This window comes from Pleurodeles waltl, chromosome 2_1 (genome assembly GCF_031143425.1).
Source record: "Pleurodeles waltl isolate 20211129_DDA chromosome 2_1, aPleWal1.hap1.20221129, whole genome shotgun sequence".
Classification (NCBI taxonomy): domain Eukaryota; kingdom Metazoa; phylum Chordata; class Amphibia; order Caudata; family Salamandridae; genus Pleurodeles; species Pleurodeles waltl.
Genome location: NC_090438.1, coordinates 836,614,584 through 836,631,791, shown reverse-complemented (window position 1 = coordinate 836,631,791; position 17,208 = coordinate 836,614,584). Strand labels below are relative to the sequence as shown.

Genomic DNA, 17,208 nt, shown 5'->3' with positions numbered 1-17,208 from the left:
AAACTCTCATGTAGGTTTATGAATTGCATTTTGTAGTATGTTTGCAGTACTATTACAGGAAGCATCAGAGAGAATGCAACTCTGAGTGGTGTGCTTAAAGCATGTAGTTACCTATCTCTTAGCTCATCAAATAAGGCGCTATTAAATGGCTAGAGGTGAAGCACAGTGCTGGGAAACCCTGCCCTTTTCCCCTCCCCACGCCTGGCCATATTGTCAGTTTTGATTAAGTTTTCCTGTTGTGCTGCAGGGGCAATTTTGGCAAAACAATGCCTGCCGGCACAGCCAGGGATTGTAAATATGACAGTGGCCCTTGGTTTCTTGCCATAGCCGAAATTAGCCATATACTAATAGTGTGGGATTTTGAAGCTACTTAAAACTATCAGACGTGTAAAATTACAGGTAGTTTGGTATCACAATGGAAAGCCTGTTACATTTTTTTAATTTCTTTTCATGGAGACTAGTTAAAGGTACCCACATTGATGTCACACGATAGTTCAATTGTGTGCTGAATCATGGAACTCAAAACAAATATGTAGATGCCAGTACTGCAGCATAGTGGCTATGCTTTGTTTTTACGAAGCTTTCACCAACAATGGAAGTAGCAACAACATGACATGTATTTTGAGTAGATGCATTTATCACCTGGTATAATGAACAACCGCTTCACTGTGTGTGTCTCCTCCTCCAGCACATAGCAGCAAGCTCAGGGAGTGGGCAAGGTGACCTCGACAGACTGACCTGTATCCTGGAGGCCATTCCACTCATCAAATACATATGCCTTGATGTGGCAAATGGATATTCTGAACACTTTGTGGAATTTGTTAAAAGTGTACATGCCAAATTTCCAAATCATACAATTATGGTAAGTACTGTTATATTATATATTATTGTTGTATGCACTTATAGTATGTTTTATGGTGCAAAATCATACGTTCAGTTTTAGTTTGTTAATTTGTTGTGTCTTTGTATTTTGTACTCTGTTATAAATATATTATTCTGTGGTACCTAGTATACAGTGTGCTATGTTTCATGTTGCATTATGTCATGTTACAATACATTATGTTATTTTAAGCAATTTTGTTCAACTATGTTATGCATTTTTGTTATTGGTCATTTTTGATATGCACTTGATGTTGCTCTCTGTTACAACCTATGCAATGCTGCTACTGATTATGTTACTCTTTATTAAACATAATGTACTTTGAATTACTGTTTTACAATATTTATTCTACATTTGTGTAGCACTGCTCTGTCTGCAGTGTGGTTTAGTGTGCTCTACAATAAACAAAGTACAGATCAGGAAACATGTTAGAGAAATAGGAGAAGGGCAATAAACTTTAGAAACGACATTATTCAACCCACCATACTAATTAAAGAAGAGCAAAGCATAGGGAGGTAGGAGGAGAGGTAAGAAGGCAGTTAGTTTGGGAAAATGGGAGGAGGTAATACGAGTTGAGAAGTTAAAAGGTTTGTCACTAGTTAGTAGGTATGTTTTACTACTTTCTGGCCTGGAAAATATCTTCTTGGCAACTTATGTGTTCAGAAATGAGGAGGCCGAGCCTGCAATGAGTAGTACTAGGTGCTGCTGTAACACCATCTAATTGAATTAGTTTGGTTGTTTACGATTGAGGTAAAATCAACAAGAACACTTCCCATGAAGCACATGTCTGAATCGATGATGTGGCTCAGCTTTGTTTCTGTTAAGCACTTGCATTGGATGTCACTGAGAGGTCACAAAGGATGAGGAGACAAGTGTTACCATTATCTAATATATGCAGTGGATGACGTCATGTATACTGCTAGCCTGCTAAGAGATCGTTTATTTCAACAAATGTGTCAGGTTGCATAGAATCCTACTTTTTCAATAAATGTAAAAAAGCATGGGTGACAAGTGAAAAGTCAGTTATGGTTCAATTGATATGGATCAGCATCAGTAATCATTTAGATGTGTTACCATCACTTAAAGTAAAGTAGAAAGTAGTTCCTGATTATTGGTAAGAAAGGAAGTGTAATGGATTATGCCTTATTTTTTAGATCTTGAGTGAGTAGACTTTGGTGATAAAGAGCTTTTGAAAGTCCTGACATTTGTTATTGGATGTTAGCATGCTTTGCTGTTGATGCGGTTTGAGGTTTGGTGTTTGGTGAGCTGTTTAGGCTTCTTTGCTTTCTGAATGTTTTCTTGCAGCAAACAAAATATGGCTCATATAACATCATTTTTGCATTTTTTCCTCATAGCTTTTAGGGCTGATAGATACTTAGGAGATTAATCAGGCCTTCACATTCTATCAGGTTTGCAGAGGTCTTTCCTTTTCTGGAGTAGCTCAGTTGTGAACCACGGGCTATAGGTTCTAATTGTAGATTTTTTTGATTTAAGAGGACTGATTTTAGAAATGGTGTCTAGTATCACTTTTTTGTATCTGTCAAATGTGAGGTAACCATCCAGATAGCCTTGAAATTCAATTGAAACAGTCTTAAGTGTCTTAGCTAGTTCAGAGTCCTGAAGATGTCTGGATACTGTTTTTAAAGTTTTCTGGGTGTCAGGTTAGTAAGTCTTGGGATTCTTCTATAATTTGATTTTGAACAGAATGACAAAATAGAACAACTATTCCACTTCACTAGGCTCGACACTATCTAGTTTTGGTAGATCTTGGCTTACCAGGATAACATGTTGCTTTTAATATGAGTGGGATGATTTGAGAGCTGCTTGAGGTTGTTTTAAGTGGTCATTTTCGAGAAGTCAAAGGCGAAAAGGCAGTAGTGTTCCCCCAATTAATGTTGAAATCCCATACATATAAACTTTGAGCAGAGATGGCTTGCTATGAAGGTATGTAATGAGATTGTTTCGCAATTACAGTTTGTCAAACTTGGGAAGCAGTGGCATAAGTTATTAAAACAAATTGTTTCATACAATTTTTAAGAATTCTAATGAGGAACAAGTTTTGGGTGGATTTTTTTTACAGGGGAATGAGTTATGGTGCATAAATGCAATTCCTTTTCCATTATCTTTTCCACTATAAGTCCTGCAGATGGAAGACAATTGAGAAACTAAGCATCAATTATGGCTTGTGAGCAGTGGTGTTGCAAGGGCTCCAAAATCCATTATGCAAGCAAGGAACAGTTAGTGCATAGTATAAGCAATCATAATTGGGACGCAGAGATGCATTAAAATCCCTAAGGCCACAGTACCACTAATAGTTCATTATTCAGCCATGTTTCAGTTAGCAAAAAGAAGTGCAATTTGTGATTATCAATAGTGTCAACTATGGAGCTGTGATGTGAATTTGCTGATCTGTATAGAACCAGGCCTAGATTTACTAGGCCTTTGCTAAGCCCTTGAATCGCAGTGCAAGTCAACAACCAAAAGCTTATTTGTAATATTCCAAGCCATGCAAGTCCTGATTTGCGTGGCTTGCATGGCTTTGTAAAGAAATGTAACATAGCTGCTTGTGCTGCATTTTGTTACATTTCAATTTAGGAGGGTTCCATGGGTGGAGCATGGCGTTCCCATGCATCCACCCATGGATTTTGTTGGTTGCATTCCCAGATTTACTAAAGCTAATAAACCTGGTAATGCATGAAAATATTATGCCATCCCCAGTCAAGCGTAAAGAGGAGAAATATCTTTATTTCTCCTTGTTATATTCTCTTTCCAAGTGTGCTGCACTATGCAGCTCACTTGGAAAGAGGACAACGCCTCTGAGGATTATTTCTTTTGCAGGAAGTTATCCCTTCCTGCACAAAAACAATCCTGCCTGTGACGCAGGCATCCTTGCTCTATGTTGGGAGGGTGCCTGCGTTGGCTCTAGGCTGCAGACAGTGTGAGGAGAGAGCAGGAATGCTTCATATCTTTGTCTAATGGAGCACTTTTACCATCGCCGCTTCACGCAACGCAGCAACTTTGCTTGGTGTCCTGCATGAAAGAGCAGTAAATATGCCCTCAAATGTTTTTTGTGGGAGGTGGTATGTTTCGTTGGGTTGTATTTTCTGTCTTGGGAGATATATTGTATTTAGTTTGCAGCCCAGTTTTTCCTTTGGGGATAGTATTTGTGGTTTGTGGGCTGGTATTGTTGCAAGAAAATGCTGTTTGTGAAGGCACATTTTTAAGCACCTAGCATAATCCACGAAAAAACTGAACAGCCTCCTTTTTAAGGAGCCCTACCCGAACTAGACTGAACCAACCACATCCCATAAATTTAGGGAAAAGGCCTCAAGGTACCCAGGAGGTCTAACCAATTTACCCATTATAGATTCCTAACCCTTCTTTGCCACGAATCCCGGGTCTTCCAAAATGGACACTGGTTCTCCATCATGATGCCTCTTTTTGCTATACTAGCGCTACGAAGTGATTTACGTCACAAGCCAGCAATTTACACAGTAACTAAATACATACATAAATAGTAAGTGTTCAGTTGGCAGTGCTGAAAAATGTGGATCTTTAAGGTTGTAGAATTTTACACAAAAGGGCTCTGGTGATAAATAGTTTGCAGTTTGGCTCATTTCCATACTTTAGGGCTCAATATTTCTTAATGTAGTTGGTTTTCTAAATGTTTCATTTTGGGAGGGACAGCACTGTAAGTTAGCTGCTTTCAATGAGACAGCGTTTGGTTGTTATGCAGAAAAAAACGGGTTCTGTGACTTGGACTGCAATCTAAAGCTGTTTACTGCGTTTACACTGCAACCTCTCTGTTCCCGACCAAAAACGCTGGTATTGTGCTGCACTATCAATCTGTGCTGTACCTCGAGACACGCTGTTAGGTGTTATTTCATGCTGTGGTATTTAAGGGTTTTATTTCGGGATTTCACGTGTTAGGGTAGTTGGTGTTATGTCTTTATCGCTGCTTTGCCATTATGAAATGATATGCCTCGTGGTTTTTTTATTGTACCTTGAATATTTCGTGTTACACTTCTTATTTGACTTTGACCTCACAAGTTATTATTTCTTCTTTCAGATATTTTATTGTGCCACCCATATTGTGTGTTGTTGTTAATTAATAAGCATTATGATAGTATGTTGGACATGTTATGCGATGTCTTTAGTTTATTATGTTGTGATTTGCAATAAGGAAATACAGCCGCGACTATCTGTGGGTTGCTTGCCGGCTATTTTAATATCTAGAATGTGCCAACAGAAGGAAGAAAAGGATGTGAAAATGTTCTTTGCTTGGTATGTTTACATCCCTAGGACATTCTTGCCATCTGCGACTTACCCGCATATTTGAATCTTCAAGAACAAAATTCCCAAGCATTACTTTTTTCTTGCAAAAAGCACACATTGGCAATATGATCACCAGCGCTTGAACATATAGGACATGACAAGTGGGTAAAACAATGAAGTGGCCAAAATCACATTGAGAAACTGCCGTTCTGGTACCAGGCTTCGGGGCCCGGCAGGGAGGGACCAGACTTAAGGCTTTGCCCCAGCGCAAGGTGAGGTGTGGTGCTCACTATGCAGCCCACAAGGTGTTTTGACTGGAAAGGTGCCTTTATCTCAGCACACAAACTGCTTTGTACTCCTCTGTGTTGCTTTGTGTCAAGCTGGTGTAACAGGGATGGATAAGTGAAAACCTTCATAGGTTTTGATGCAAAGCTCAATCTGCTAAGATAGTAAGAGCAGGCTTTTTTTTGGTCAAAATCTAATGCTTACTTGAAGCAGGCATTAACAAGGGTAAATATGCTTCTTTCTAAAAAAAAAAAAACTAAAAAAAAACACACACACTACCTGTGTGCCGCAGTGACCTTCAGTCATCCAGTGTGAGTAATCCTTCTGAGTTTGTCTATGCTTAGGGCAGCAGCGGCTGCCGCAAATATCAAGGTGGGGGAACAGGGGGAGCGGGGGAAACAAATTTACAAAAAAATAAGACTTAAAGTTCGTCGCTGTCGCCGTCCTCTCCGCTGCCTCGCTCCTCCTCCTTTCCTGTTCTGGTGTCCCAGCAATTGCTGGGACACCATAACAGGCTCCCCAGCTATCCTGGTGCTGCTTTCATGCTCAAGCTAGAATGAAAGCAGCGTCAGGATTGGTCTGAGCGACTCGGACTGCTGCTCAGACACAACCCTGGGGCCTGTGAAGTTTCTACAGTCCGGCTGTGTACACAGCGGGGCTGGAGAAACCTAACTGTGCATGTGTGGTTTGGACGGCCTTAGGCCCTGCAAACACACATGCGCACTTAGTGCACTCTCTCCTCATCCTCCCTCCCACCTAATGAGGCCCGGACCCATCCCGCCCCTCTCTTCACATGCTGGCTAAGCCAGCCTCAGAAAAATAAAACGATATAGAAGTATTGTTTTTTTTTCTGCTGCTGGCTCTTAGCCAGTGGGGCGACGCTCCTCCGCCATTGCGGAGGAGCTGCCCCTGCTTAGGGATTTGGATATGCCTCCAATACAAAATATATGCCACACAGCACACTCAGCTGAGCCATGGTGCAAAGCTATGCATTGGCAAAGTCAGCCTTGTCAGGATTCCAGGGCAAGGGATGACAGCAGCAGATCAAATTTAGTAGATGGCTCTGCTCTGTGTTTTATCCTTTGTGCATTGGAGCACACACAGCAAATCGGGTTGCATTGCTGCACTGCATTGTGGGAAAAGTTAGAAGGGGTGGGTTGTTTGGCAGAAGTGGATGCTAAACTTTCCTCTGGATATGTGTGGTTGGTCTGCTTGGGAATTATGTACGTTAATCTCTGTGTCCTACCACCGCAACAGTGTGCCTTTTTTGTAATTCAATTCAAGTTAATTTGATGATGTTATAGTATGTTGTACACAATTATTACAATATAAATAGCACACGTCATACAAGATAATACTAGTAGTTTGTGTGATACTTTTAACATTTGTCTAAGAAATTTCTGTGCAGTGCCGACTTGCTCATTTTAATTTAAAAAGACTACTTACAATACAGCCTTTTAAGCAGTGGCGGCCCGTCCTTTAGGGCGGAGGGGCCACGCCCCCCCACCCCATGAAGAGTGTCTGTCAGGCTGAACAAAGGTCAGCCTGACAGACACTCTTCATGTTCAGGTCATGCAGCCAGGAGCAGACATGTGCGATTTGTGCAGACTCCTGGCTGCCTGAGCTGAACTTTGCTGGGCTGAGGAGATCACAGCTCCTATGGGCGTGACCTCCTCGGCCCAGCAAAGGTGCCTTGAGGCCCTCCCCTGGGTGACGAGGAAAGCGTCACCCATTGACACTCTCCCTGGGCGCTTCAGGTTTAAGCCCTGAAGTGCCCAGGGCGAGTGTCAATCAGTGACACTTCGTCACAGAGTGGGGTGGGGTCAGCAGTCTCACTGACCCCATCCCACTCTGTGACTAGGCTGGGACTGCTGCCTTCCCTCATTGGCTGACCTTAGAGGCAGCAGTCCCAACCCTCCTGGGACCTGGAGGCTAAAGGTAAGTGTGTGTGTGTGTGTATGTATGTGTTATGTTTTACATTGAATGTTTGGTGCGCGCGTGCATGTTTGAGTGTTGTTAATGGATGGGAGTGCGTGCGTGCGTGTGTGTGTGAAAGAATGAATGTGTGTGATCTTGTAAAATGAATGTTTGGTGCGTGCGTGCATGTTTGAATGGAAAGAGTGTTGTTAATGGATGAGCGTGCGTGTCTGTGTGTGAAAGAATGAGTCTGTGTGTGTGTGTGTGTGTGTGTGCCCCGCCCGCCCCCATCCCAAAGCTGCCGGCCGCCACTGCTTTTGAGGGCTCTCTGTGATGTTAACTACGGTTATGGTGTGCAGTGTGAGAAGCAGGAGCTACTCTTGGTGCCGGGTTCACCTGCTTAATTTACCTACTACTGAGATGATAACAGGCGTCTGAAGGTTGCGCGCACTCCTCTGCATGTTCAGCTGTGGTGTGGCTACGTTATGAATATTGGACCAGATTGTCCCCGGCCCTTTGCCTACTATTGTGCATGGTCACTTCAGCTGAAATGCAGAGACAGGGAACACGGATGAGCAAGAGAGAGGGAGAATTAATCGCACTAATGTTATAATATGTTCATTTCGTTTCAAGGGGCACACTAGCACCTCAGGCGGTTCATTAGTGCTTCTGAAAGGCACAGACACAGGTGAGCGTGGCAGTGTTGGGTTACAAAGGAAATAAATATATTTTTTAACATCTAAATTGCTTACAGTTTTTCCTACTGCTAAATGTTTATTGTTCAAGAGTTTTCCGGCAACATTACAGATGGCCATTCCGAAAGGGAATTTCTTTTGGTTTCCTTAAGCAGGATAAACAGCTGATCCATATCCTATTTTTGGCTGATAATGAGGCAATTAGTACTTAGCTCGTACCAGACTTAGGGGAATATTTGTACTCCATTTGTGTCGAATTTGCGTAATTTTTTTAATGCAGATTCGGCACAAACCTAACTCCATATTTGTATTTTGACATTAGAAACGTCTAACTCAAAATATTGTAGTTTGCATCATTTTTTAGATGCAGGAACCTATCTTCCGTTAATGAGATGCAAGGTAGGCGTTCTCATCTGAAAAATGGTGCTATCCCCATAACCCCATATTTATCCCCCCATACTAAAATGACGCACGGGTGGGAGGAGGGCCCAAACAATGGTGCAAAGCTTTCTTTGCACCATTATTCAATGCCTTGGTCATCCCAGGCGTTAATGGACCCGTGCACCCATTTCCATGGTCAAACACCATGGAATGGGTCCACAGGTGCCCTCCTGAAGCCCCAGGAACACCCCTACCCAGCCTAGAGGGACACAGGAGGATGCAGGACCCCATCCCAGCTAAGTAGGGTAAGTATCAGTAAGTATGTTTTAATTTTTAATTAAAGTGCCATTGGGGGCCCTAACTTGGGGCTCCCTGCATGGCACAGGGTGCAATGGCCATGCCCAGGGGACACTTTTTCCCTGTGCTGGCCATTGGGCTGGTGGGCATGACTCCTGTCTTTCCTAAGAAAAGGAGACATGTATTTGGTGGTTGTGTGCCAGGAAATGGCGCTAGTCAGCTTAGAGGCATTTTTTTTGCTTCAAACCAGGCTAGGGCCATCATCTGACGCACAACTCCCTCCTTCCCTACCTCCACCTCCACCAGGCTCGCGTCTTTTTTGTAGGCGCTAGCCCAAGCTTAGCGCTGGCTTGCGCCATTCAATTCAATAAATACAGCGCCCGGCTGGCGATGTGGATTGGCGCAAGCCAGTGCTATACTTTATGCCGCAGAACTGAGGGAAAAAAGTATAAATATGGGCCTTATTTTTTGAGCCAGGGCACTTTTGCTTCCGCTTGGTGGTAGTATACTGAAGTGAGGCTTGGCACTAGGCTTTGCATAGACCATCACACATGACTCACTGGCACTGGGATGTCTATGTAGCAGCTCACTGTCCCACACCATATCCAAGGGAGAGTATAGAGTGACAGCCTGTGGAGCTATTGTTCAAATAATATAACAAAGCTGAATAAAATATATCTAGGCCTAGTTTTGCTAAAATTACGTGTATAATACTACAGTTAAAGTGGCTACACAACAGCCCCACTCGCAGTTGCCTCTCATTGGCTGACTATCCTCAGTGGACAAGCTCAGCTTGGGTGAACCATTCGCAGAAAGTCCTACTTCTTCACATTATGTCCCAAACCTCTTAATGGTCTTAATGCTGCCCAAAACCAATTTGTCCAGATGCCTCACGTAGCCCCCTTGAATCAGGGCATCACAGTGCAAAGGTGGCATATGGTGTGTAGGAGCCACACCCAGCTCTCAAGATGCATGCTCTGGATAGCACCTAGTCTGAGCATGGGGGACAAGTTAGGACACCAGCAGGAGTTGGTACTCCAATGGCTGTGCAAGTTAAGTATTTTTAAAAAATGTTTTGAACAATGCATGTGCATGCTTGTTTGTGTGTGTGTCTCTGCATCCATGTGTGTGAGAGGGCGTGTATCTGTGCACATGAGTGTTTATTGTTGTTGTGCCCACTTCCCAGTGCTGGACTCCGTTAAAATGCTGACATTCACATAATGGTATAATTACTGGTAAATTATGGGCACTCATGGTATAATGCCCAAACTGGTAAAATGCTAGCCTTTGCGTAATGGTGGTAATGTTTGGCAAATTGTGTGCATCCATGGCATTATGCCTAACCATGGTAAGAAAAACTGACCCTGGCATAATGGTAGCAGTGGATCGGTAATAGGGGACCTCCGCAGCATGATGGACAGCCTGGTAGAATGCTTGCCCTGCCTAAGCATTGTGGTGGTTGTTGTTGCCGAATTGATGCATTCATTGCAGGATGCCCATCATTAGCAAAATACTTCTCCGCTTACAATGATGGTAATTGCTGGCAAACTCTAGGCACCCATGTTATATCCTTCTATGGTAAAAGGCTGGCACTGACATAGCACTTGCCAAGTTGCTTGACATGATGAAAATACTGAAAATTTTCATGAGTGCCTAGTTAGAACCTATGGCGTTTTCATAAATGAATTAAAATGGACTGTTTGGCCCTATTTTTTACATCTTTTCTTGTTGAAAGAGCCCTCATCCTCGGGGAGTTGGACTTTCCCCTTCACTGACTGTGGGCGGGGAAGTAGTAAAGCTGCCCACCGCTACTGAGGCCCATTGTAACAGCGCATCTTGGGGAGTGTCCTTCTTACAGGCAAGGTCGGTACCCAGTTGTAGTTGGCCCGCGATAGAGAAGGATTCAATCAAAGAAAGAGATGCCACTGCGGTTAGAAATATTAGGAATAAAGGATCAGTTGCAGCCTGACGTTCGATAGACCACTAGATAAGTCTTCTAGGAAGTTCATGACATGGCAGAAGCCAAATATAAGCTTTAAGTAACGTTGATCATATTTTTAATTCATTCCCAAAATGTGGTATTAGCCATCACATGCACCCTGCCACGTTTGAAGATGCAGTTATTGTCAATAACTTGATATTCATCTTGGAGAGCTGAGACCAGCCCAGGGACAGAGTTATCTCCCAGCCAAGCCTCTCACATGAGCCAGTATTCAGGTAATTGTGTTTGCAGCAGACATAATTATCCAGTTCATGGGCAGTTAAACAACACAAAATGTTAATGACAAATTTGCAATCAAGAACAAACCACCTTTACACACAGACTGTGATGACTCTGAGAATTCAGTGTGATTCTATTTGAATTTCCAATGGTCTTTCCCAACAACATCCTAAAAACATATATCGATAATAAGGTTCAAAATTGTGAATTATCAATTAACAGTGATAGCGTAAAGGTACAGTGCAGCCCTATAAAATGCAGCCACACAGCAGCATGGCTCATAGGAATGGCTCTTGGAGTGTACTGTCCAATAGACATTCTATACTCATGCCTGGAGTGATTTTTTATATGGGTATTCAGTGATTTAACACATAACCCCACAGTCCCAACACAAAAGTGCTATAGGTGCCAGATCAAGGATGCCCATCACACTAGCTGTGATGATAATGACCAGTGTGCAGAGAAGCAACTCCAAAGTTGGCCATTACAAGTTTGCAGATTATTCATTACCCAGGATGTGTACTTAAGGACCTTTATGGTTATTATTATTATTAGAACATTGGAATGCTGGAGGCTCCATTGAAAACAATGGCGTGCTGCGGGCTTTTACTGGCCGGTAAAAGCCCGCAGCGCCAACATTCCAATGTTCGCTTTGTTCACAGCAACAGCTGTGAACAAAGCCTCACGGAGCCCGAGGGGATTTAAATCCCCTCGGGCTCCGTGAACATTTCTTTTTTTAATAGAACATTCTGCCCTGTGTGGCAGAATGTTCTAATAGCCTTAGAACCCGCTGTAGCGGGATCTACCGGCTATTAAAGTCCCTCTCCCTTGTTAAATGCCCTCGCATTCGGCTCAGGCATTTAACGCGGGGAGCGGGCCTTTAATAGCCGGTAGAGCCCACTACGGCGGGTTCTAAGGCTATATTAGATATTTGTAGAGTGCATCGGAGCCCTAACAGGTTTTCCCAGCTCTAAGTACTTCAAGGTAAATCAACCCACACTAATGCCATGCAGAAACTCAGAAAAGCCAATTTTTTAAAACTTTCGAAAAGCTGAGAAAGATTGACAAGATCTCATAAAAGTATTCTTAGCATTCGACAGCCTCGGACCCAGGCAGGAGAAGGACTGGCCCCCTTGACAGGTTCTCCTCATTCTGGGGACTGTGGAGCAATTTGTATTGCAAGAGCTCAAAGAGTGGTTCTGCTTGTAAGGTGACACCAAAGATCTGACATATTGGGGACCTGAATTTGACATGTTTGTGCATATAGCACAAAGTTTTAAAATGGATTCGCTATTTGATTAGAAGCCAATGGAGAACTTGAAGTAGTCTGGCAGTAGAAGTACATTTAGAGGGTGGAGTAGTAATCTTGTGTCCGTGTTCTGAACTACCTAAAGACACTTAAGTGTAGCCTTGGGGACCGCTAAATAAAGAATATTGCCATAGTCCAACCTGGAAATAATCAGTGCTTGAATCACTGTTCTCTGAGCAGAGATGGGAAGGCAGCTGAGGATTTTCTTTAGCCATCTCAGACCTCCAAAACAGGTGGAGGCTACCTTAGTAATCTGATGGGTTACTGAGAGCGTATTATCCAGCCAAGAATCAAGATTCTTAACTACGCGGCCTGGGGTAGGAGATGCGCCAAGAGCCTCTGGCCACAAGTGGGGCCCGCAGAGGTGAGGTTGGTTGCTCAACAGGGGAATCTCGGTCTTCTCCCCTTTCAGCTTGGGGGACTTGTTATTCATTCTGGCAGCCACTTTAATGATGCAGATATTTAGAGCATCAGCATTGCGATTCTCCTTGGATGACAGCGAGATAACAATCTGGGTGTCATCTGCGTATGAGAAGAATGAGAGGCTGAACCTCTCCATAATATCCATCAATGGCAGTACTTAAATATTAAACAAGGTCGGACTAAGTGTATAACCCTGCGTTACACAGATGAAAGCGGAAAAGGCTTTGAGCAGTGCTGAAAAGAGAGGTACTGCAGAAACTAACTTAACCAGGTCAATGCCTGGCCATGTACACCCATCTCTTTCAATCTTTGGAGCAGTAAGTTGTAGCGTACCTTGTCAAATGTGGCATGAAGGTCCAGCAAAATCTGGGCAGCAGTACTGTCATTATCTAGCTGTAACATTAGTTGTTCAAAGACACCAAGTAGGGCTGACTTCGTACTATAGCTGGCCCTAAAAGCTTATTGAAAGGGATGGGAAGACCATTTGATTCAATAAATGATAGGAGTTAGTGATTTAAGTGTTTTTTGAGAATTTTGGCAAGAGCAAAATTGCCGTGTAGTTGGACCAAGAGTGGGTTTATTAAGCAGTGGCCTTCCCATTTCTTGTTCCATGCTTTGGAAACCCAACCTTCTATAAGTGAGGAGTTCAGATGTTGAGTTGTTAGTTCCAAAATGTGTGGCATAATTTGCCAAGCAAAGGCGAAAGGGGGGCTAGTGGTGATCCTGATTTGATGGAATTAAGAAGCATAGTGAAAGTCAAAAGGTCCATGGATAAGAAAATGTGTAAAGAGCAAAGGTGAGGTGGAGCTGAGGATACTTTTCTCTTGAGATCCATTGAGAGCAGGCAGTATCAACACTGATAGTATTTATCTCAGTCAGTGACTGAGCGCTATCAGTTGTGCGTAGAAGAAAAGGAGACCTGAATATCGGCCACTCTTTTAGAAAGAAGTCTGCTTATTTGTCACACTGAAGCTGAGATTGAGGTACAGAAGGCGAGACATTGGTGGGATCTGGTAAAGCTTTTGCCACTTGAAAGTGAGTTTTGGGGCAGTTTTGTGTCATGGTGATATTTTACAAATAGTAGGACTTTCTGACATTGCAGCACTTTTTATGATAAGTTTGTAAGGCTGATCTATACATCTGCCTATCGTGTTCATAATAGGATTTGTGCCAAACTCTTTGTAAGTGCTTACAATTATTTTTATTTTTGTGTTTGGCAACATTAAACCATGGAGCAGGGGGAAGGGATCTCTGATGAGTAACATGTTTGTAAGTTAATAAAGAGTCACAAGAAGACTGAAACCATTTTTATCAGTGGTGGAGGAATCTGTATCCAATGAGTGACTCAGAACCAGAAGATGTGTCTGCAATGTAGAATTCAAAGTAAAAATGTTAAGTTCCAGACAGTTCATAGAAAAGGAAACTGGGCTGTGAACCTGTGCTCCAGGCATGGTGGGAATTGGACTAGAGCAAAGGAACGCCTAGATGGTCTGATCATAATAAAGGGATTCTGCAATCTGTCTGAAGATCCATCAAATTGGAGATCAGTGGACTGAGCAAGTGTCTATGTAGGGACAATATCTATAAGATGAATGTCTAGAGTTCTAAAATCTCCCACCAGAGAGGAGGCTATTTTGCAAGATGCACTGTCAGGATGAATGTTAAAATCACTTAAAAAATAAAATTGGCATACTTGAAAATAAGAGGGGAGAGGACCTCTGGAATATGGGAGAAACAGCCACCTGAAGATCCTGGAGGGCAAAATATCAGTGCAGCAGACAAAGTGAATTTATTGGTTAAGGACAGGGAGAACATGATGGAATCACAGTCAGGGATAAGAAAATTGTTCATTTTACGCTGGTACTGAGGTTCAAAGATAATCGCAATCCCACTGCTTTTCCTGTTCTGGTGATCCAATTTAACTGTGCGATACTCTGAGGGTAACATAGCAATAATATCTGGCACCGAGGTATTGTTGAGCCAAGTTTCATGTAAGAAAGGGGCGTCCAGCGCATTATCCATTAAACAACTAAACATTTCTACCTGCTGTTTAGCTAGGGAGCAATAGTTAATATAAAAAAAACTGATAGAAGGTGTTTTTAGGTTCAGACAGGGCAGAGGCTTTGAGTGGCTGAGAATGACAGATATCTGAGGGAGGGGGTATACATCTTACTCTAGGCTTCAAGCATTGAAAATTTAGAGAAAAACGTATAATTACAGTGGGGTCATCTCAAATTCTCCATAGCCAAATTCACAGTGGAGAGACATACCTCTGGGGTTTCTGGACGTAGGGCTAGTAGATCGGCAGCAGAGTAACTAAACAAGTCTGGTGTAAAAGGTTCAGACGGGTGTAGACCGTCTTGCCTTTGGCTTGCCTTCGGCACACCAGCAGTGCTCCCGCTGCACGCATTGCTGCACGTCTGAGCCCACCAACGGTAAAATAGTCCTGTCCTGGAGCAGGAGCAAAAACTCCAGAGCGCTAACCACTCTATCAAAACACCCTGGGCAAAATGGCCGCTGTGCTAACCCGATGTGCCAACATGGGTGGCAGCACAAGAATCAAAAGCAACTTTTTTGCACTTTTGAAACTTTGATGTAGGTTGCCGTCCACATGGTCTGCTACTATTCTTATAACACCATGATGGTTTTATCCTCAATCTAGGGGTCTACTCTTGCTATTTAATTGATGCAGACTGCTATGTTTTACCCTGTGCAATATTAGCGAGGGAAGTTAGCACTACATTTGTGCATCCGTTCCACTTTAGGCCTAATACACACATTATTCCTTATTCTATAACTTTTATTGTGTTCCCTGTAAAGACAATTGTTAGACCTGACAGCCTTAGGGTGGTCACCTCTAAATTTTTGCCTGCCTCCCTCCACTTTTTGGACACTGTTTTTGCTGGCTTTTAGACTCTGCGCACTATACCACTGCTAACCAGTGCTAAAGTACATATGCTCTCTCCCTTTAAACATGGTTATCTTGGATCATACCTGATTGGACTATTTAATTTACTTATAAGTCCCTAGTAATGTGCACTATATGTGCCTAGGGCCAGTAGATTAAATGCTACTAGTGGGCCTGCAGCACTGGTTGTGCCACTCACTTAAGTAGCCCATTTTCCTTGTCTCAGGCCTGCCATTGCATGGCCTGTGTGTGCAGTTTCACTGACACCTCTACTTGGCATTTGAAAGTACTTGCCAAGCCTAAACCTCCCCTTTCTCCACATATAAGTCACCTCTAATGTGTGCCCTAGGTAACCCCTATAGCAGGGTGCTGTGTGGGGGAAAGGTAGGACATGTACCTGTGTAGTTTACATGTCCTGGTAGTGTAAAACTCCTAAATTCGTTTTGCACTACTGTGAGGCCTGCTCCCTTCATAGGCTACCATTGAGGCTGCCCTCATACAGTATTGAAGTGGTAGCTGCTGATCTGAAAGGAGTAGGAAGGTCATATTTAGTATGGCCAGAATAGTAATACCAAGTCCTGCTGACTGGTGAAGTTGGATTTAATATTACTATTCTAGAAATGCCACTTTTAGAAAGTGAGCATTTCTTTGCACTTAAATATTTCTGTGCCTTACAATCCACGTCTGGCTGGGCTTGGTTGACAGCTCCTTGTGCATTCACTCAGACGCACCCCAAACACAGGGTACTCAGCCTCACTTCCATACATCAGCATTTTGAATGGGTCTTCCTGGGCTGGGAGGGTGGAGGGCCTGCTCTCACACAAAGGACTGCCACACCCCCTACTGGGACCCTGGCAGACAGGATTGGACTGAAAGGGGACCTGGTGCACTTCTTAGCCACTCTTTGAAGTCTCCCCCACTTCAAAGGCACATTTGGGTATAAAACAGGGCCTCTGCCCTACCTCATCAGACACTTGCTGGAGAAGAAACCTGAACCAGAAACTACATCCTGCCAAGAAGAACTGCCTGGCTGCTCAAAGGACTCACCTGTCTGCTTTCTACAAAGGACTGCTGCCTTGCTGTTGGCCTGCTGCCTTGCTGAACTCTTGTCTGGCTGTGAAAGTGCTCTCCAAGGGCTTGGATAGAGCTTGCCTCCTGTTCCCTGAAGTCTCAGGACCAAAATGACTTCTCTTTTTCACTTGGACGCTTCGTGCGCCGAAATTTCCGACGCGCAGCTTGTTCCGCGGCGAGAAAAACGCTGCACACCGACACTGATCGACGCGACGCCTTCGGGACGACCGGAACTTCGACGCACGGCCTCGCAAGGACAACGCCACCCGACCTCCAGAGGAGAAATCGACGCGACGCCTGCCGTGAGAGTGAAACTTCGCGCGCAGCGCCGCAGAACAACGCACAGCCGGAAAACAAGCAGGAGAATCCACGCACAGACCCGGGACATCTGGTAATCTCCGCGATCCACAGAAAGAGACTGTCCGCGCGCCGGAAAACGATGCACGACTTCCCCGCGTGAAAAATAACGACGCAAGTCTGTGTGTGCTGGGGAGAAATTGACACACACACCATGTTTCCACGTATCTCTTCTTCTGTGGCCCTCTG

At 43.6% G+C, this 17,208-nt stretch overlaps 1 protein-coding gene across 1 annotated transcript in view; it reads left to right on the top strand.

Annotated features, from left to right (window-relative positions):
- Positions 1 to 17,208, top strand: part of GMPR (guanosine monophosphate reductase) — a 339,207-nt gene that overhangs the window by 186,383 nt on the left and 135,616 nt on the right. The window contains exon 4 of the mRNA XM_069218779.1: positions 689 to 862. Coding sequence (XP_069074880.1) covers positions 689 to 862 — 174 coding nt within the window. The remainder of the gene's footprint in view (positions 1 to 688; positions 863 to 17,208) is intronic.